The 23,018-nt window shown below is 45.2% G+C and overlaps 1 protein-coding gene across 1 annotated transcript in view; it reads right to left on the bottom strand.

Moving 5' to 3' along the window:
- Positions 1–23,018, bottom strand: part of LOC126416842 (cholinesterase 2-like) — a 193,200-nt gene that overhangs the window by 10,368 nt on the left and 159,814 nt on the right. Inside the window, exon 10 of the mRNA XM_050084725.1 lies at positions 11,644–11,764. Within this exon, the coding sequence (XP_049940682.1) occupies positions 11,644–11,764 (121 nt within the window). The remainder of the gene's footprint in view (positions 1–11,643; positions 11,765–23,018) is intronic.

Genomic DNA, 23,018 nt, shown 5'->3' with positions numbered 1-23,018 from the left:
TATATCGCCCTTGTATAGACCCTCCATATACTCCTTCCACCTTTCTGCTTTCCCTTCTTTGCTTAGAACTGGGTTTCCATCTGAGCTCTTGATATTCATACAAGTCGTTCTCTTATCTCCAAAGGTCTCTTTAATTTTCCTGTAGGCGGTATCTATCTTACCCCTAGTGAGATAGGCCTCTACATCCTTACATTTGTCCTCTAGCCATCCCTGCTTAGCCATTTTGCACTTCCTGTCGATCTCATTTTTGAGACGTTTGTATTCCTTTTTGCCTGCTTCACTTACTGCATTTTTATATTTTCTCCTTTCATCAATTAAATTCAATATTTCTTCTGTTACCCAAGGATTTCTACTAGCCCTCGTCTTTTTACCTACTTGATCCTCTGCTGCCTTCACTACTTCATTCCTCAAAGCTACCCATTCTTCTTCTACTGTATTTATTTCCCCCATTCCTGTCAATTGCTCCCTTATGCTCTCCCTGAATCTCTGTACAACCTCTGGTTATTTTAGTTTATCCAGGTCCCATCTCCTTAAATTCCCACCTTTTTGCAGTTTCTTCAGTTTTAATCTACAGGTCATAACCAATAGATTGTGGTCAGAGTCCACATCTGCCCCTGGAAATGTCTTACAATTAAAAACCTGGTTCCTAAATCTCTGTTTACCATTATATAATCTATCTGATACCTTTTAGTATCTCCAGGGTTCTTCCATGTATACAACCTTCTTTCATGATTCTTAAACCAAGTGTTAGTTATGATTATGTTGTGCTCTGTGCAAAATTCTACCAGGCGGCTTCCTCTTTCATTTCTTAGCCCCAATCCATATTCACCTAATATGTTTCCTTCTCTCCCTTTTCCTACACTCAAATTCCAGTCACCCATGACTATTAAATTTTCGTCTCTCTTCACAATCTGAATAATTTCTTTTATTTCATCATACATTTCTTCAATTTCTGCGTCATCTGCAGAGCTAGTTGGCATATAAACTTGTACTACTGTAGTAGGTGTGGGCTTCGTATCTATCTTGGCCACAATAATGCGTTCACTATGCTGTTTGTAGTAGCTTACCCGCATTCCTATTTTCCTATTCATTATTAAACCTACTCCTGCATTACCCCTATTTGATTTTGTGTTTATAACCCTTTAGTCACCTGACCAGAAGTCTTGTTCCTCCAGCCACCGAACTTCACTAATTCCCACTATATCTAACTTCAACCTATCCATTTCCCTTTTTAAATTTTCTAACCTACCTGCCCGATTAAGGGATCTGACATTCCACGCTCCGATCCGTAGAACGCCAGTTTTCTTTCTCCTGATAACGACATCCTCTTGAGTAGTCCCCGCCCGGAGATCCGAATGGGGGACTATTTTACCTCCGGAATATTTTACCCAAGAGGACGCCATCATCATGTAATCATACAGTAAAACTGCATGCCCTCAGGAAAAATTACGGCTGTAGTTTCCCCTTGCTTTCAGCCGTTCGCAGTACCAGCACAGCAAGGCCGTTATGGTTATTGTTACAAGGCAAGATCAGTCAATCATCCAGACTGTTGCCCTTGCAACTACTGAAAAGGCTTCTGCCTCTCTTCAGGAACCACACGTTTGTCTGGCCTCTCAACAGATACCCCTCCGTTGTGGTTGCACCTACGGTACGGCTATCTGTATCGCTGAGGCACGCAAGCCTCCCCACCAACGGCAAGGTCCATGGTTCATGGGGGGGGGGGGGGGGGGGTCCGGGTACTTATTAGAATGATTAGGTCTGATGACAAAACTCAAAAATGGTTCAAATGGCTCTGAGCACTACGGGACTCAACATCTGAGGTCATCAGTCCCCTAGAACTTAGCGCTACTTAAACCTAACTAACCTAAGGACATCACACACATCCATGCCCAAGGCAGGATTCGAACCTGCGACCGTAGCGGTCGCGCGGTTCCAGACTGTAGCGCCTAGAACCGCTCGGCCACCCCCGCCAGCTACTGTAAGAGGGGTATCTAACCAAATTGTTCAGTCAGTGGAAAGTTTCTACAAAACAAAATCAAAGAAGTGAAAACACACGCAGATTAGTCTCCTGCAGGGGAAGCCAGTGCCGTGTTTGTGTAAAAGTAAAGCTAAAACAGAGAAGCAGAAGTACAACAATCTAAGCATTGTGGACAGCGCAATAATCACGTACTTAACACACAGTCAGAGAGAGATGTGAAGTGTGTCTCCTGCCTTGAAGTTGAGAACTCAGTGCAGCTTGCTGGCATTGTATGTTGTATTGTAATATGACAGTTTTTTATTGACTCGGACTAACATTCATAACTATCAACAACATTTATGAGTTACTGCCTAAGTTGAAATATAAAAATCTTCTGAAAGCTGTAATTTTTCATCAGTACACTGTTTTAATACCAGTAGGTTCACCGAATACACCCTTCGGCATCTATGTTGCAAAAAAAAAAAAAAAAAAAAAAAAAAAACCTTGGGCGTCCTAGGGTGAAGACTGTGGAGTCATGATATATAGCATTAGAAAAAGGGTAACAACCGGAACACTCAAATTGCGTAGCTTGGCAGGCAACTGTCGAACAAGGCAGTCTATTGTAAGCGTAGGCTTCCGCGGCCGTTGTCTTCTTCAATAAAATTCTTCAGGGTATCAGACCGCATTGTCATAATTTAAAATGCGCCAACGTTTCGGCCAGCGTTGCAGCTAGCCTTCATCAGGGCCTTACGTTAACTGCTAAATGCACACACTTGGTTCCTTAAATAGCTGCACGAGAAAACCGTGTCGTTACTTGATTGGCTGTAAAAGGAGGAGGAGGAGGGGTGAAAGGTATGCTTTATTGGTGTTTCATTTATTATCTGTCATTGGCTGAAATAGCTGTTTTCTATTGGTCTTTATATTAATCCACCCCATTGGAGGAGACGGACGAATAGCGAACAGGTGATGGCTGTGACGTCACACTGTTTCCATGCTGTCCAGAAGCCGGCTGCGGCGTGCCATTGCTTTGTGTGCTCGCGACCACTACTGCGGCTCTCCGCGTGTCTGCATGGGCCGCCACGGCTCTGCCGCCGCTCCGTAGCCCTGCTATTGCAGGCAGCCAAGACCTCGGAAGCTTGTACCCGTCCTCTCTATTCATGTTGGCGGGTCTTTTGGCTATTTCTATCGCCTCTCTAATCTTTCTTTTGAAAGTGAGAGGCTGTTTCGCCAGGACGCGGGCTTCTTGAAAAAATATTGGTTTCTCGCACTCGTCTCGGTGTTCCGCCACTGCCGACTTAGTGTGTTGTTTCGGCGGATATATCTTTCATGTTCCGAGAGCCTTGTGCTAATCGGACGTCCCGTCTCACCTATGTAGACTAATCCACACGCACAACCAATTTCATACACGCCAGCTGTGTGTAGTTTGTCAACTGCATCCTTGGTAGGACCGAGCATGTCTGATATTTTGTTTCTGCTTCGGAAAATTGGTTTGATGTCGGCTTTTCGTAGAATTTTGCCAATACGTTCGGTGACCCCTTGTACATATGGTAACACAGCAATACTCTGTGCCTCCTTCTCCTCTTCCCTATTAGTCTTCTCCCTTGTCGACATGGTGCTGTGGTGTCACCGCCAGACACCACACTTGCTAGGTGGTAGCTTAAATCGGCCGCGGTCCATTTAGTACATGTCGGACCCGCGTGTCGCCACTGTGTAATCGCAGACCTAGCGCCACCACAAGGCAGGTCTCGTGATACGAACAAGCACTCGCCCCAGTTGTACGGACGACCTAGCTAGCGACTAGATGTACGAAGCCTTTCTCTCTCATTAGCCGAGAGACAGAATAGCCTTCAGCTAAGTTAATGGCTACGAACTAGCAAGGCGCCATTAGCCTTACAGTGATTGTAATTAAAGTCTCCTGTGTATAGTCAAGAGCGATGTACCACAATGATTGATTAAAGATAAGTATTAATCCAGCTACGTACTTTTCTTCATAGCATTAATTACGTAGCCTGTTCCAGTACTTCACGCCCGTCTGCGTTAGTCTAGCGTGCATTTTCAGCCATCTCGAACTACAAGGTGTTGGCCCAGCTGCCGACACATCAGGTGCTGTCTATCATCTGCTTCCCATAGCCATTAGTTGGACCTGAGGCGTTCAAGTTCTGTCTTCAGATGTTCTTCGTCGCTTATCCTGTACGCTCTCTTCGTTAGCGTGTGCAGGGCGGACTTCTTCTGCGTTGGGTGATGGTGGGAGGAGGCGTGAAGGTACCTGTCCGTATTGGTTGATTTCCTGTATACTTTGTGGCCAAGTTTACCCTCAGGTTTTCGATAAACTTCCACGTCGAGAAAAGGCAGCACCCCATTCTTCTCTGTTTCCATTGTAAACTGAATTTTCCTATGCTGTTGGTTAAGGTGCTTGTGGAAGTTCTGTAACTCCTCTTCTCCATGGGGCCAGATGACGAAAGTATCATCGACATAGCGAAGCCAACAATTTGGACGTAATGGTGCGGACTGGAGGGCTGTTTCCTCAAATGCCTCCATGAAAATTTCTGCTGCGATAGGCGATAGGGGTGAGCCCATAGCTACACCGTCAGTTTGTTCATAAAATTGACCTCTCCACTTGAAATAGGTGGTCGTCAGACAGTGGCGCACAAGCTCACATATATCAGGTGCCACGCGTTCTTCTAGGATGTTCACAATATCTGACACTGGGACATTCGTGAATAGGGATTTGACGTCGAAACTAACCATCAGATCTTGGTCCGTAACACGCATTTCCTTTAGGAGAGACACGATGTGAGTGGAATCCTTAACGTAGGACTCGGTTTGATGCACTAGGTGTCGGAGCCTAGGTGCCAGTTCTTTCGCTAGGTAGTAGGTCGGCGAATTTATACTGTTTACTATGGGCCTTAAGGGGAAGTCGGTTTTGTGTACCTTCGGTACACCATATATCCTTGGTGCCTGTGTCACTTGCGGGATGAATCTTCTGGCCTTGTCGAAGTTGATTCTAGAGTGCTTGAGCAGTGCCTGCGTCGTTTTGATTACCTTGGCCGTCGGATCTCCCTGAAGTTTCTTGTAGATAGGTTCTGCGAGAATATCTTCCATTCGTTTGTTGTAATCAGTTGTGTCCAAGACTACAGTGGCGTTGCCCTTATCTTCCTGTACCACTACTAAGTGGGGGTTGTCCCTGAGTTCCTTGATGGCATGGTATTTCTCAGCGTTGATGTTTTGCTTCGGTGGCTTTGCTTTATTCAGAACTCTGACCGTTTCCTGCCGGATCTTCTCCGCCTCGGCCTCTGGCAGATGACGTACCGAAGCCTCTACGGATTCTATGATATCTTCTTTTGGAACTCGCTAAGGTGCGACTGCGAAATTCATCCCCCTTGGCCAGAATTGCTGTGGTTGCTTCGCTCAAGGTGTGGCTGGAGAGGTTGACCACTGTCCGTCGCCTGTCCAGCGTCAATGTTTCGTCCGTGGCTTTCTGTTGTAGTTTGTCGTACTTTCTCATCTGGCGGTTAGTAATACTATTGCTGGTCCTTGATGCTTGCTGAAAGGTTAACCTGTCGACTTTATCCCAGTCTTCCATCTGAAGTTTTCGGGCCAGAAATAGGTGCAGATCACACAAATTCCTGTTGTGAGCATCGAGACTTATGCGGATGTGGCGGATCCTTTCCCGTAGCAATGCTTTACTGGCTTTAACACAGATATTCCTCGCCTTGTTCGTTTTTATGTGAGACGTCAACCGCAAAGAATACGGCACAACACTCGTGTCTCTGCATCTCTTCAAAAAAGCAAGGTCATTCAGCAGTTTACATCTTTTTAAACGCAGTGCTTCTAACTTCTTGATGTTTCCGTGGATTTCCTGCCCATACAGGTTGGTTAAATGTAAGCGTAGGCTTCCGCGGCCGTTGTCTTCTTCAATAAAATTCTTCAGGGTATCAGACCGCATTGTCATAATTTAAAATGCGCCAACGTTTCGGCCAGCGTTGCAGCTAGCCTTCATCAGGGCCTTACGTTAACTGCTAAATGCACACACTTGGTTCCTTAAATAGCTGCACGAGAAAACCGTGTCGTTACTTGATTGGCTGTAAAAGGAGGAGGAGGAGGGGTGAAAGGTATGCTTTATTGGTGTTTCCTTTATTATCTGTCATTGGCTGAAATAGCTGTTTTCTATTGGTCTTTATATTAATCCACCCCATTGGAGGAGACGGACGAATAGCGAACAGGTGATGGCTGTGACGTCACACTGTTTCCATGCTGTCCAGAAGCCGGCTGCGGCGTGCCATTGCTTTGTGTGCTCGCTACCACTACTGTGGCTCTCCGCGTGTCTGCATGGGCCGCCACGGCTCTGCCGCCGCTCCGTAGCCCTGCTATTGCAGGCAGCCAAGACCTCGGAAGCTTGTACCCGTCCTCTCTATTCATGTTGGCGGGTCTTTTGGCTATTTCTATCGCCTCTCTAATCTTTCTTTTGAAAGTGAGAGGCTGTTTCGCCAGGACGCGGGCTTCTTGAAAAAATATTGGTTTCTCGCACTCGTCTCGGTGTTCCGCCACTGCCGACTTAGTGTGTTGTTTCGGCGGATATATCTTTCATGTTCCGAGAGCCTTGTGCTAATCGGACGTCCCGTCTCACCTATGTAGACTAATCCACACGCACAACCAATTTCATACACGCCAGCTGTGTGTAGTTTGTCAACTGCATCCTTGGTAGGACCGAGCATGTCTGATATTTTGTTTCTGCTTCGGAAAATTGGTTTGATGTCGGCTTTTCGTAGAATTTTGCCAATACGTTCGGTGACCCCTTGTACATATGGTAACACAGCAATACTCTGTGCCTCCTTCTCCTCTTCCCTATTAGTCTTCTCCCTTGTCGACATGGTGCTGTGGTGTCACCGCCAGACACCACACTTGCTAGGTGGTAGCTTAAATCGGCCGCGGTCCATTTAGTACATGTCGGACCCGCGTGTCGCCACTGTGTAATCGCAGACCTAGCGCCACCACAAGGCAGGTCTCGTGATACGAACAAGCACTCGCCCCAGTTGTACGGACGACCTAGCTAGCGACTAGATGTACGAAGCCTTTCTCTCTCATTAGCCGAGAGACAGAATAGCCTTCAGCTAAGTTAATGGCTACGAACTAGCAAGGCGCCATTAGCCTTACAGTGATTGTAATTAAAGTCTCCTGTGTATAGTCAAGAGCGATGTACCACAATGATTGATTAAAGATAAGTATTAATCCAGCTACGTACTTTTCTTCATAGCATTAATTACGTAGCCTGTTCCAGTACTTCACGCCCGTCTGCGTTAGTCTAGCGTGCATTTTCAGCCATCTCGAACTACAAGGTGTTGGCCCAGCTGCCGACACATCAGGTGCTGTCTATCATCTGCTTCCCATAGCCATTAGTTGGACCTGAGGCGTTCAAGTTCTGTCTTCAGATGTTCTTCGTCGCTTATCCTGTACGCTCTCTTCGTTAGCGTGTGCAGGGCGGACTTCTTCTGCGTTGGGTGATGGTGGGAGGAGGCGTGAAGGTACCTGTCCGTATTGGTTGATTTCCTGTACACTTTGTGGCCAAGTTTACCCTCAGGTTTTCGATAAACTTCCACGTCGAGAAAAGGCAGCACCCCATTCTTCTCTGTTTCCATTGTAAACTGAATTTTCCTATGCTGTTGGTTAAGGTGCTTGTGGAAGTTCTGTAACTCCTCTTCTCCATGGGGCCAGATGACGAAAGTATCATCGACATAGCGAAGCCAACAATTTGGACGTAATGGTGCGGACTGGAGGGCTGTTTCCTCAAATGCCTCCATGAAAATTTCTGCTGCGATAGGCGATAGGGGTGAGCCCATAGCTACACCGTCAGTTTGTTCATAAAATTGACCTCTCCACTTGAAATAGGTGGTCGTCAGACAGTGGCGCACAAGCTCACATATATCAGGTGCCACGCGTTCTTCTAGGATGTTCACAATATCTGACACTGGGACATTCGTGAATAGGGATTTGACGTCGAAACTAACCATCAGATCTTGGTCCGTAACACGCATTTCCTTTAGGAGAGACACGATGTGAGTGGAATCCTTAACGTAGGACTCGGTTTGATGCACTAGGTGTCGGAGCCTAGGTGCCAGTTCTTTCGCTAGGTAGTAGGTCGGCGAATTTATACTGTTTACTATGGGCCTTAAGGGGAAGTCGGTTTTGTGTACCTTCGGTACACCATATATCCTTGGTGCCTGTGTCACTTGCGGGATGAATCTTCTGGCCTTGTCGAAGTTGATTCTAGAATGCTTGAGCAGTGCCTGCGTCGTTTTGATTACCTTGGCCGTCGGATCTCCCTGAAGTTTCTTGTAGATAGGTTCTGCGAGAATATCTTCCATTCGTTTGTTGTAATCAGTTGTGTCCAAGACTACAGTGGCGTTGCCCTTATCTTCCTGTACCACTACTAAGTGGGGGTTGTCCCTGAGTTCCTTGATGGCATGGTATTTCTCAGCGTTGATGTTTTGCTTCGGTGGCTTTGCTTTATTCAGAACTCTGACCGTTTCCTGCCGGATCTTCTCCGCCTCGGCCTCTGGCAGATGACGTACCGAAGCCTCTACGGATTCTATGATATCTTCTTTTGGAACTCGCTAAGGTGCGACTGCGAAATTCATCCCCTTGGCCAGAATTGCTGTGGTTGCTTCGCTCAAGGTGTGGCTGGAGAGGTTGACCACTGTCCGTCGCCTGTCCAGCGTCAATGTTTCGTCCGTGGCTTTCTGTTGTAGTTTGTCGTACTTTCTCATCTGGCGGTTAGTAATACTATTGCTGGTCCTTGATGCTTGCTGAAAGGTTAACCTGTCGACTTTATCCCAGTCTTCCATCTGAAGTTTTCGGGCCAGAAATAGGTGCAGATCACACAAATTCCTGTTGTGAGCATCGAGACTTATGCGGATGTGGCGGATCCTTTCCCGTAGCAATGCTTTACTGGCTTTAACACAGATATTCCTCGCCTTGTTCGTTTTTATGTGAGACGTCAACCGCAAAGAATACGGCACAACACTCGTGTCTCTGCATCTCTTCAAAAAAGCAAGGTCATTCAGCAGTTTACATCTTTTTAAACGCAGTGCTTCTAACTTCTTGATGTTTCCGTGGATTTCCTGCCCATACAGGTTGGTTAAATGTAAGCGTAGGCTTCCGCGGCCGTTGTCTTCTTCAATAAAATTCTTCAGGGTATCAGACCGCATTGTCATAATTTAAAATGCGCCAACGTTTCGGCCAGCGTTGCAGCTAGCCTTCATCAGGGCCTTACGTTAACTGCTAAATGCACACACTTGGTTCCTTAAATAGCTGCACGAGAAAACCGTGTCGTTACTTGATTGGCTGTAAAAGGAGGAGGAGGAGGGGTGAAAGGTATGCTTTATTGGTGTTTCCTTTATTATCTGTCATTGGCTGAAATAGCTGTTTTCTATTGGTCTTTATATTAATCCACCCCATTGGAGGAGACGGACGAATAGCGAACAGGTGATGGCTGTGACGTCACACTGTTTCCATGCTGTCCAGAAGCCGGCTGCGGCGTGCCATTGCTTTGTGTGCTCGCTACCACTACTGTGGCTCTCCGCGTGTCTGCATGGGCCGCCACGGCTCTGCCGCCGCTCCGTAGCCCTGCTATTGCAGGCAGCCAAGACCTCGGAAGCTTGTACCCGTCCTCTCTATTCATGTTGGCGGGTCTTTTGGCTATTTCTATCGCCTCTCTAATCTTTCTTTTGAAAGTGAGAGGCTGTTTCGCTAGGACGCGGGCTTCTTGAAAAAATATTGGTTTCCCGCACTCGTCTCGGTGTTCCGCCACTGCTGACTTAGTGTGTTGTTTCGGCGGATATATCTTTCATGTTCCGAGAGCCTTGTGCTAATCGGACGTCCCGTCTCACCTATGTAGACAATTTTGAATTATGACAATGCGGTCTGATACCCTGAAGAATTTTATTGAAGGAGGCAGCCTGTTCTTCGGAACAATGGCGCTGTGTAGTCCAGCGCTCACGACGAGAACGCATTTCTGCATCGGTGCCGTGTTATTTTCTGAGAGCCCAACCGAATATTTCTGAACTCCTCGTCATACGAAAATATCCATTACATTGACAAACGCTGTAAATAACTTGCACTGAGGTGACAAGAGTTATGGGATACCTCCTAATGTAGTGTCGGACCTCCTTTTGTCCGGCCTAGTGCAGCAACTCGACATGGCACGGACTGAACAAGTCGTTGGAAGCCCCTGCAGAAACATTGGGCCATGCTGACTCTATAGCCGCCCATAACAGCGAAAGTATAGCCCGAGCAGGATTTTGTACACGAATTGACATAACGATTGCGTCGCATATGTGTTCGATGGGACTAACGTCGGGCGATCTGGATATTCAAAGCATTCCCTCGACTGGTCTAGAATGTCCTTCAAACCAATAGCGAACAATTGTGGATCGCTCACATCATCGTTTGGGAACATGAATGGCTAAAATGGTCTCTAAGTAGCCGAAAATAATTATTTCTAATTGATGATCACTTCAGCTGGACCAGAAGAACCAATCTGTCTCATGAAAACATAGTGCACACCATTATCGAGCCACCACCAGCTTGCACAGCGTCTTGTTGACAACTTGGGTCCATGGCCTCAGGAGTTTGCGCCACACTCGAACCCTACCATCAGCTATTATCAACTGAAATCGGGACTCGTCCGACCAAGCCAGTGTTTTCCAGTCGTCTAGGGTCAAACTGATATAATCTCGAGTCCAGGAGACGCGCTGAAGGCTATACTCGCGTCGGTAACGGATACGTTAGTCGTAAGTCCCACATAGATAGTTCACGCAGTGTTGCTTGTCTGTTAGCACTGACAACTCTACGCAGACTCCGCTACTCTCCGTCGTTAACTGAAGACCGGCAGCCACTGAGTTGTCCGTGGTGAGAGGTAATGCCTGGAATTTGGTATTCTCGGTACTCTCTTGACGCTGTGGATCTCCGAGTATTGAATTCCTTAACGATTTCCGAATTGGAATGTCCCACGCATCTCTAGTTCCAACAACCATTGCACATTCAAAGTTTCGTAAGTCTTGTCGTGTGGCCGTAATCACGTCGAAAACCTGCTCACATGAGTCAACTGAGAGGAATGACAGCTCCGCTAATGCACTGCCTTTTTATACCTTTCGTGCGAGAGACTACCACCATCTGTATACGTGCATATCATTATACCATGGCTTTAGTCATCAGCACTGCTTACAGGACATTATCATTGCTATTACGATTTCTCGAAAGGGCGGTATTTCGAAAGCCATTTGAAGTTCACTGAATTAAGCACGGAAAATCTTAGTTCACATATACTAATACAACGTAGTGGATGTTAGAATGTGTAACAAATGTACACACTAGTGGCTCCCGGGAGTATGGTTACTTTATGTATCGTTACTTTATGTCGCTCTGTTCACGACCAGCAAAATCTTAATTAGGGAAGTTACTGTTAAACCGAAAATGAAAATAAAGAAGAGTAATTCACAACGTGAAGAAAGCATCGGAAGCATTGCCTGTATGTTGTTTCATAAACTTTCTTTTGTGAATACTTTTTAAACCTTCCTCTTTCTAGGCAGATGCGGCCCATTCTACGGTCTACATCTACATGGTTACTCTGCAATTCACACTTTATTTAAATTGACAATTGATTAATTTTCATTGAGATTATTGCGTACCCGTAAATGACGAAGTTGGCCACAAGTTGTACCATTTTCTGCGATACGCTGTCTTCTTCAGCTGTCAAGTTTAAGTTGGGCTGAGGGAACAGGTATGGAAAATCTCCGCCATGACCCACCGCTGAAAAAGATAAAAGTAATTCAGACATTGCCTCGTGAAAAGTGTGTTCCTAATGTAAATATTGACTGTAATACACTAATACATGTAATTCATTATAGAATGCAGTTGATTTTCCAGGAATCTTCTTCATACTGTAATGAAAAAAAAAACGATTAACACATGTATATTGGGCCTGTAATTTTAGTACTTTGTGACACAGATTGGACATGTTAAAATCATTTTTAACTATACAGGGTGTATCAAAAAGATTCATCCAATTTAAAAAAATCATTTCTGTATTGAAATCCTCATTGAAAGAGCGTCGAAAAATTACATTAGCTGATCTCGTTCCTAGAGCTCAAGGGGTTTGTGCCACATCTTCCCCGGGTGCAGTGAAACAACAGAGGGACTCGCAGCTTACTGCTCCAGACTTTCCGCCTTTACTCTCGCAGCACGGTCCTGAAATTGTTGTTGCCAAGCCGGAAGTGCCCGCAGTGCAACATGAGAAATGTCGTGGTAGGATGGTGAGGAGTCGGACACGACTGCTCTTCACCCAGTCCTCCCTTAACTAACATTGTCGATTGATGTATCTTCTATTGTTGAGTCCTGCATTCCTGATGCCGTGAATGGTGCAGAAACAGCTACTGAGGTCTCTAGTGGTTCTCCTGACATTCCTCCCGTGGTTGAAGCAACTCCTCCGGAACCATCCATGGATAGGGAAGTCGCTGAGCCATCTCCTGTTCCAACGATTCAACAACAGCAAATTGGAGAGCACCTAAAATCACCTCTGCCTTTATACCAGCCATTCAGGTGAGGTCGGAACGCCCAAATGTTCTTATTCGAGTGTAGGCGATTCGTGGCCGGGAAATCTTACTTGTCGAGCCAGATATTGTTGTGCCTGACCCTTCTCTCGTGCATCGATCTGAACTGCAAAAGCCCCATCCCGTGGAGTGGGCCTCTGCGGCTCCTACACTACTGGCCATTACAATTGCTACACCAAGAAGAAATGTAGATGACAACCGGGTATTCATTGGACAAATATATTATACTAGAACTAACATGTGATTACATTTTCATGCAATTTGGGTGCATAGATCCTGAGAAATCAGTAACCAGAACAACCACCTCTGGCCGTAATAGCGCCCTTGATACCCCTGGGCATTGAGACAAACAGAGCTTGGATATGGTGTACAGGTACAGCTGCCCACGCAGCTTCAACACGATACCTCATTTCATCAGGAGTAGTGACTGGCGTATTGTGACGAGCCAGTTGCTCGACCACCATTGATTGACCAGGCGTTTTCAATTGGTGAGAGATCTGGAGAATGTGCTGGCTAGGGCAGCAGTTGAACATTTTATGTATCCAGAAAGGCCCGTACAGGACCTGCAACATGCGGTCGTGCATTGTCCTGCTGAAATGTAGGGTTTCGCAGGGATGGAATGAAGGGTAGAGCCACGGGTCGTAACACACCTGAAATATAACGTCCGCTGTTCAAAGTGCAGTCGATGCGAACAAGAGGTGACCGAGACGTGTAACCAATGGCACCTCATACCAACACGCCGGGTGATACGTCAGTATGCGATGACGAATACGCGCTTCCAATGTGTGTACACCGCGATGTCGCCAAACACGGATGCGACTATCATGATGCTGTAAACAGGACCTGGATTCATCTGAAAAAATAACGTTTTGCCATTCGTGCACCCAGGTTCGTCGTTGAGCACACCATCGCAGGCACTCCTGTCTGTGATGTAGCGTCAAGTGTAACCGCAGCCATGGTCTCCGAGCTGATAGTCCATGCTGCTGCAGAAAACGTCGAACTGTTCGTGCAGATGGTTGATGTCTTGCAAACGTCCCCATCTGGTGACTCAGGGATCGAGACGTAGCTGCACGATCCGTTACAGCCATGCAAATAAGATGCCTGTCATCTCGAGTGCTAGTGATACGAGGCCGTTGGGATCCAGCACGGCGTTCCGTATTACCCTCCTGAACCCACCGATTCCATATTCTGCTAAGAGTCATTAGATCTCGACCAATGCGAGCAGCAATGTCGCGATGCGATAAACCGCAATCGCGATAGGCTACAGTCCGACCTTTATCAAAGTCGGAAACGTGATTTTACGCATTTCTCCTCCTTACATGAGGCATCACAACAACGTTTCACCAGGCAACGCCGGTCAATTGCTGTTTGTGTATGAGAAATTGGTTGGAAACTGTCCTCATGTCAGCACGTTGTTGGTGTCGCCACTGGCGCCAACCATGTGTGAATACTCTGAAAAGCTAATCATTTGTATATGACAGCATCTTCTTCCTGTCTCTTAAATTTAGCGCGTGCACGTCATCTTCGTGGTGTAGCAATTTTATAGGCCAGTAGTGTAGTTTGTCACCTACTGTCCATGTTTGTCAGTTACTTCGGTTAATGTTCAAGAACCGCCTGCGTCCCTGACTGCATATGATGTATTTCCTCGTAGTCGTGATAAACAACATGTCCCATTTGAGCGCACGATGGCTCGTAAAAAGAATAAACTTCAATATTCCACAGGCAGCGGTGTAAGCGTCCACCCTATGACTCGTCATTGGAGTCGGCAATGGACCTCGACACACACAGATGACGTAACTGAGTTGGTCGGAAAATCGAATTCCGTTTGTTGTTGTTAAAGAATGCGAGCTTATACGTTTCTTTCTTTGAATGGTAATAGGGTGGAATCGGACCTCGCTTCGCTGCGTCAATTTATCTGTCATTCCTGCGCGGAAGTCGTATTTCTACAAGATGTACCAGTTACTCGCTTTTCCTTCCCTTGTTTTTGCACTGTGTTTAATGTGGCTACCGAATGTTGCACGGGGACTGCCTTGTTTTTAGGGAGGTCGTTCCCACTGAAGGAATTAAATTTCTTGATAATGGAAGAGCAACAGGATGTACTTTTCTTCGTCTGATCTCGATTCTCCTTTGTGCACCGCCCGGTACCGGATGCACATTGGAAGATTCCCAATTTTATGAGAAAAAGGTTTATTTGTCACCGGAATGTCCGCAGAGTATGTATTTTGATGGGTTGTTATTTCAACAGTACGTTGCGTCCCGTAGATCAGTCTCCCAACTTCAATTTCTGTCAGGCATTACAAGAATTAGTTCGTTACTTGAAACTACAACATGTTTGGGTCTCTAAATATCCGGCTACTGCCAAATTTACCTATTTTACAGCCACTTCTAGCAATAGACTTGATAGATTTTATTTATGTGACTGGATGCGTGATAGGATTTTGGCCGTCGATGTCATCCACGCCAGCTTCATGAACTATAGTGCAGTGATTCTTTAACATCGTGCAAGACAGTCGGGAAATTGTTTTGATCAACATAGTTGCTGAATGTGGCGGACTCGGAGGATCCGTCTCTCGATGAGACAACGCGGGGTTTTTGGCCCTTGTTTACTGCTACTCTTACATGGCTTTCGAACGAAGTGTCGAGAGGAAGGTTTGAGCCCCAATCGTTTCAAGTTGGCAAAATCGTGTTAGTTCCTAAAAGTTTCGCGCAGGCGGCAACTGATAAATTTCGTCCAATTGTCTTATCAAATTTTGAAGATCGTAAATAACCGGCTGTCTGCATTGCTTGGGAAAAGTTGTTGCTCATCATCAAAACTGTATCCCTGGTAGTACTATTCTGACCTCTGTAACTGTGTTAGATGACGATCAGTTTGGATCTTGGAAAGGTAAACGCACCAGAGAGGCAATTCTGACGTAGCGGTTGATAATGGAAGCAAGACTAAAGGAAAATCAAGGATTTGAAAAAGCGTTCGACAGTGTAAAATGGTGCAAGCTGTTCGAAATTCTGAGAAAAATGGGAGTAAGCTATAGGGAGAGACGGATAATATACAATATGTACAAGCGCCAACAGGGAATAACAGAAGTTTACGAGCAAGAGTGAAATGCTCGTATTAAAAAGGGTGTAACACAGGGATGTAGTCTTTCGTCCCTACTGTTTGATCTGTACATCGAAGAAGCAATTATGGAAATAAAAGAGACGTTCAAGGAGGGGAATTAAAATTCAAGGTGGAAGGGTATCAATGATACGATTCGCCGATGACACTGCTATCCTGAGTAAAAGTGAAGAACAATTACATGACCTGATGAATGGAATGGACACTCTATTGAGTACAAATTATGGACTGAGAGTAAATCGAATAAAGAGGGAAGTAATGAGACGTAGCAGAAATGAGAACAGCGAGCAACTAAACATCAGGACTGACGTTCACGAAGTAGATGACGTTAAGGCATTCTGCCATCTAGGCAGTAAAATAACCAGTGACGGACGGAGCAAGGAGGACATCAAAAGGAGACTAGCAGTGGCGAAAAGGGCATTCCTGGCCAAGAGACGTCTACTAGTATCAAATATCGGCCTTAATGTGAGCAAGAAATTTATGAGAATATACGTTTGGAGCACAGCATTGTATGTTAGTGAAACATGGACTGTGGGAAAACGGGAACAGAAGAGAATCGAAGCATTTGAGATGTGGTGGTACAGACGAATGTTGAAAATTAGGTGGACTGATAAGGTAAGGAATGAGAAGATTGTGCGCAAAATCGGAGAGGAATATGTGAAAAACACTGACAAGGAGAAGGGACAGGATGATAGGACATCTGTTAAGACATCAGAGACTGACTTCCATGGTACTAGAGGGAGCTGTAGAGGGCAAAAAGTGTAGAAGAAGACAGAAATTGGTATAAATCCATCAGATAATTGAGGACGTTGATTGCTGCTGTGACATGAAGAGATTGTCACAGGAGAGAAATTCGTGGCAGGCCGCATCAAACCAGTCAAAAGACTGATGACTCACAAATAGGAAAAAAAAACTGGATGTCGTCCTGTAATGTTGGTGGTTGTTGCTACTTCTGTTCCTGGTACTCTACCATTTTTGGATTCTGACAAGGAATTTGACTGGGTCTGCAATAGATTCCTGTTGCAGGTACTGGAAGCCATTGGGTTCACAAATGACGCACGCAGGGTCTTGTCCAATTTGTTTACTGGTATCCAAGCTTCAGCGGCTGTTAATGGCCAATTGATACGCCCTACTGTCATCCGTAGCGGCTACCCTCAGGAAAGTCCGCCTCCAGTGTCGTCGTTTGTTCTGTCACTTGAGCTCCTTCTTCGAAGAATCATCGCTCAGTTATGAGGATGGACGGTCTTGTCCGAGCGTACGCAGACGATCTGATGGTATTACTCCGTTTTCCCGATGAGATTCCATTGCTCAAGGCTACTTTCGACGTCTTTCGCTTTGTAACTGACGTCCGCATTAGTGAACGCAAATGTCGATTGATGAAATTACGAGGTTGTGATAATGCTGTCATTTCGTGAGCGACAGTGTTAGGTAGACATAAAACTTCTGGAGTCATAATTGATCGCTCCCCACTCCAAATGGCTACACATAGTTTAAAGTCGGTTACGGAGAAGATACAGGGGGAAATAATGCAACATGTACGGCGTTCACTTAACTTACTTCAGAAAGTTCAGATCCTGGACACCTAAACCTTGTGCAAAGCATAGTACATCGCTCAGATCTTTCACTGTACCGTCATGATGACTGGGAAACTAAAACAGCTGTCTAGTCCTTTTTTTTATGGAAGCGTCACATTTCTCGATTGCGATACAAGGTGGATGCGGGTGCGCGTTCTCTCGGGGTTTGGGACTTTCCGATATTCAAACGATGGCATCCGTGTTATTTGTTGGGCGCACCGCGCTGACTTTCTCTCACGCAATCCAATCATTTACGTCTCGGCTGCTTTATTGTCTACAGCCTGCCAATCTTGATCCGCCTGTTGAAGCAGGTGGAGTGAATTTCCAGTTAAACCGTGTCCGTAAATTTTGTACTGCTGTCAGTTATTTGAGGGCTGGTATTCTACAGAGGCAGTATCTCACTGCCAAGTTTTTGTTAACGTGCGATGGAGGGACTGAATGTACGGCGCCTGTTGAACGGGCACCGCCGAAAATTACTTGGAGGACAATATGAGCTCATCTTAGCCTTCCTTTTCTACCAATGCCGGTGGCGTCCTCGTGGTACCAATTGGCACACAGTGAGCGGGTTTTTCGTATTGGACTGAGTGTCACTGATCGGTGCAGTCGCTGCCCCGCCATATACGCGCTGCAGCATAGATTTACCTGTGATGATCAAGATTTACCTGTCATGATTACGAAGCGAACTGGCACTGACTTAAAAAACAATTAGCGTTTCTAACTGGATCCCTGAGACTGTCCTCTTTGGCGTCCAGACTCCTACTTTCCAAAGGCAAAGTTAAATACAGTCACATGGTTGTTGGACTACTATGTTCATTATATTGTAGATGGAGAGGCGATACGGACCTACTCGCGTTCCAGCAAACTGAAAGTGTTCGTGACACAGCATCGCGACTTATAAGTCAATATGTTGAACTTTATATTTCGTCGTCAAGGTATTGGTTTAGTTAACTAGTCCTTGTTGGATTCTTGTCTTTTCAGGAATATTGTTAGACAGTTTATTTCATTTTTTTGACCCTGTCTGTCTCGCTTCTTTTTAATTAATAAAAAAATAAACAAAAAATTGTTGCACAGAACGACTGGAAAGGGATTTTTTTTAAAGTGCAAAAGTGATGGTGCCATGTAGGATCCACTCCGATTTTGTTGTATTCGTTTTTAAATAGCAAGTTGTAAGGTTTCATAAAAGGGGAGGATAGCTTCTAAAAAAAGTGTGTAGAGCAGTGACTCTGACCTTGGATGTCCCGGGTTCAATATCTCACAGGTGTGAAGATTTTCAAGTGTTCCAGCCCCTGGACGACAGCCCCAGGTACACTCGGCCCGCTATCAAACCCGTACCAAGGATCGTGATTCGTGCTTAGAAATGGGCTCAATGGTGTATTGTGGTTTCTAGTTCCAGCTGAATAAACACACTGGCACAATGGTGGAAAAAATTAGTACAAATGAAAAGATGACGTCGATTTTGATTCGATGACGGCGTATGCCACCTGGGGTAGATGTGCTGATGATGGTTTGAGCGTCGTCCGCTAACAGATGGCGTAGCGGTATAACTTCCAGAGCGCCATCTGTGTGTACCGTTTAACAGGGAATGCTCACAGCCGGAAGGCTCAGTGTGGTACAAACCACGGGGGTGAAAGATATATGGGAGAAGAGGCAACAAGCCACGTAGTTCCTTCCAGACCACTAGAGGCGCTAGGGGTCAAACGAAGCTGAAATTGACCAATGAGAGCTGTTCAATGGCGGTTGTTGATATTCTGTCGTCTTCCTCTGTACTGAAGTCTGCGGTTACAGTCGCCTTTCTATTTGTTTCATATTTACATACTACTGAGCTTCATCATAAACAGATATTATACTTTAAATTTCATGAAGTTCACCGTGGAACTGAAGAGATTTCCTGCTGAAAAAACGTTCCACAATTAATCCCAAGGTAAGACATTTAATTTACAGTAAATAATCTCGTAGCCTATAAATGAAATGTATTCTCTTTTATCGTGAATTAAGCTGTGTGATTTCCGTTTGTTTATTTAAATAACTTTGATATATCAGTAGTAGTTTTATTTAATGAAGAATTTTATGTTTTTTCAGAATATTCAACAAAAAGTGACGTTGAAGTAGTCCTGTAAATGCCCCGACTTTTCATTTGGATATTACGTGGTATCAATGGAGAAAGTTAGCAACAAGCATTTCTACAGGTTTCCAAAACAACCCCAAGAGTTGCTTCTGAAGTGGAAAAGTGTTTGTAAACTGTCATCTGATGTGAATTGTGCTATTTATTTTGTTTGTGAAGATTATTTTTTCAAAGAAGATTTTGTGAATAAAACTTGGCATAGGCTAAATAGCGGTGTGTTTCCAAAACATGTGGCAGGTGTTCCTTGTGAAATTACTAATATCAGTAGTGAATCAGGTGAAACTGTTCTTAATAGTGAATTAGGCCTACCATTACTAGTGGTGCTATGGCAAGTGTTCGTTATATAGATGCTAATACCATAACTGGTGTTAATGAACTACAATTTTTTATTTTGTGCTTGAGAAATAAAAAGTAAGTTTTGTTTTCATTTCACTGTTTTTATCCAACTTTCCTATTTTTGGTACTTAATATTGCTGTTTTCTCTTTTGTGTTGAAGCATTTCCAATCATAAGATGTAGGAACATATTTTTAAGAAATTAGTGGTCAGTAGTGCAAGTTTCTTGGGCAGTTACTCCGACATTACAGTCCTCAAACCTAGTTGTAACAAATTCTAGAATTCTTCATTAATTAACACTGTTATAAACATTTCTTAATTGAACCTCTTTAATTGACGAATATTCTCTCAATAATAGGTTTTTTTCTCCATTGACGCCACAGCTTGTAGGATCTCAAAGTATGACATTATTCAGGAATATTTGTAGTCCAATTTAGCTGCTACAATTTTTTTTTAGTTTGTGGCAGTTATTTGGACTACAAGCTTGTTGAGTCTTACTGTCAATTTCAAGCGTTGTGTCTAGTTCTTATGACGCACAAAACGTCCTGGAGCTTTTGTAGGTTGATAGAAATCAGTAAGTGTGTCAGTTTGCAAACTTATTTTTGATGTTTGCGTCTGAGAGTTGCTGCTGAAGAAAACATCATAGGAGCAGCGACTGTCAGACGCAAACGTCAAAAATAGACTTGTAAATTACTCACTTATATTGATTTCCATCAACATTTAAAGGCTCCAGAATGTTTTGTGCGTCGTAAGAAGCTGACGCAACACTTAAAACAGACATTAAGTCGAAACAAGCATGTAGTGTAAATGGCTGAAGCTAAATCAAATTGTAGCAGCTAAATTGGACTACAAATATTCCTGAATAATAGGTTTGTCACTGCTGTATTGCAATGTGCTATAGCTGTACATAGCACGCACGGAAAACTGAGATAAGAAAATTACAAACAAAAGAAAAAAAAAACCTAGACGTACATAAATTAGGAGGTATGCAACCCGCAATGTTTATCCTTTATTAGTTAATCTCCATACCACTAGAGGCGCTGCTGTTGGTCTGTGTTTCCCTCTTTTAACACAGGAGTTTGCGCTTCTCTTTTCTTGTTGTTCTGTGGTACCAACGTGTGAAGCAAGCAGGCAACCATGCCACCGAGACTTACTCGTGCTTCCTACAGCCGACTGAGGAAGTTTGAAAGTGCTCAAGCTGTGGCCTTCCGAGTGGCGGGATGGCCGTTTCCTATCGCAAAAGTTGGGCGTGCTGCGTCAGTTATGGAAAGATGCTGGTATCAGCGGTCAATTGAAACATTCCCACACCCGTAGACGGAGTTCTGGACGTAACGCAGCAGAGACACCGGATACGACAGTCGTATTGTAAGGGCAACAGTGGCAGATCGCACAGCTGCCACAGCATAGATAAGAGGGCTTGTGAGCACGGACGTATCAATACGAACGGACACGCTCACTTTTAACCAGAGCAACGACGTGCACGGCTCCACTGGTGCCGTCAGAGCCTCACTTGGAAGATGAAATGGCTCGCTACGGTCTTCAGCGTTGGTAGCAGATTCTGCCAGCGCCCAAGTGGTGGTAGTTAGCGCGTACGACGTAGGTATGGTGACCGCTGTCTCGGAGACTGCATTCGTCCAAGAAACATTGGCTCCACCCCTGGCCTCATGGTCTGATGTGGGATAAGTTACAGCTCTCCTTCATCTTTGATGTTTCAGGAAGGGACGCCAACCAGCGCTCTGTACCTTTTGCCGGTCTTGCAACACGAAGGTGATATGCGGTTACAACAGGATAATGCTTGAAACTTCCTGGCAGATTAAAACTGTGTGTCGGACCGAGACTCGAACTCGGGACCTTTGCCTTTCGCGGGAAAGTGCTCTCCCATCTGAGATACCAAAGCACGACTCACGCCCCGTCCTCACAGCTTTACTTCTGCCAGTGCCTCGTCTCCTACTTTCCAAACTGGCAGAAGTAAAGCTGTGAGGACGGGGCGTGAGTCGTGCATGAGTAGCTCAGTTGGTAGAGCACTTGCCCGCGAGAGGCAAAGGTCTCGAGTTCGAGTCTCGGTGCGGCACACAGTTTTAATCTGCCAGGAAGTTTCATATCTGCGCACACTCCGCTGCAGAGTGAAAATGTCATTCTGGGAGGATAATGCTTGCCTGCACACTGCCCGTGAGATTCAACGTGCTCAATATGATCTCTGGAATTGTCTCCGACCGAGCACGTGTGGCATATGAAGGAACGAGAAGTGGCTCGTACGACTTGTCGCCCAAGAACTCACAGAATTACGTGAACAGGTCGGGCAGGCGTGGCATACGATCGACTGGATGCTAGAGTCAGCGCGTGCATTGCCACGTGTGAATGCTACACCACGTGTTTCAGCATGAGTCGATACTTGGTATCTCAGAACCGCTTCTGCTGTTGATCTGTAAATGTAATCATTTCATATACTCCGTATGCAGTGTTACACCAATAAATCTTGAGTGAATTGGAAACTTCTAAAAAAGAGTACTATTTTTTTCGGCAGTGTAAATTGTTTCCAGAATGAGATTTTCACTCTGCAGCGGAGTGTGCGCTGATATGAAACTTCCTGGCTGATTAAAACTGTGTGCCGGACCGAGACTCGAACTCGGTACCTTTACCTTTCGCGGGCAAGTCCTCTACCAACTTTTTTATTTTTTTAATTTCATTTTGTTCTCATTCGTTCGTTGTATCTGCTCGGGGCGGACGTCATAAGACACCCGTTTCGGTTCGTTGTTGATCGGTGAACTCAGTTTTTTTATTGCAGAGGGCAGCTAACCCTTTGACCGAACACGCTGAGCTACCGTGCCGGCAAACTGAGCTACCCAAGCACGACTCACGCCCAGTGTACATTGTGTTAACTAACCGATGTTTCGGTATCTACTGAGATCATACCATTTTTATGTGACTCGTTCTGGTGCATGTATATCAATATTTTTGAAGTGATTTGTTTAGGAGTTTGCCTTCTCAACTCCAGGCAAACAATGGGACCAACTGTATGTCTGTGTCTCTATGTCTATGTCTCTGTGTCTCTCTATGTGTCTCTGTTTTTCTATGTGTGTCCGTGTGTCTGTCTCTGTCTGTCTCCCTATCTGGCTGTCTCTCTGTCTCTCGCCCATTCGCTGGGCTATCGGCAATAAGAGCTGATGTATGAGACGGACAAGACGTGAGCCACTCAAGAAAGAAGAGGCCCTGGACGCTTGGACTGAGCAGGGTATGAAATCGGCCATAGGCGGGCTCAAAATGTTGTATTCAGATCGACAGGAATGGAGATGTGCCAAGAGCTTTTTTTTG

The sequence above is a fragment of the Schistocerca serialis genome, chromosome 8 (assembly GCF_023864345.2).
Source record: "Schistocerca serialis cubense isolate TAMUIC-IGC-003099 chromosome 8, iqSchSeri2.2, whole genome shotgun sequence".
In the NCBI taxonomy this organism is placed as follows: domain Eukaryota; kingdom Metazoa; phylum Arthropoda; class Insecta; order Orthoptera; family Acrididae; genus Schistocerca; species Schistocerca serialis.
This window is presented reverse-complemented; position numbering and strand designations above follow the sequence as displayed.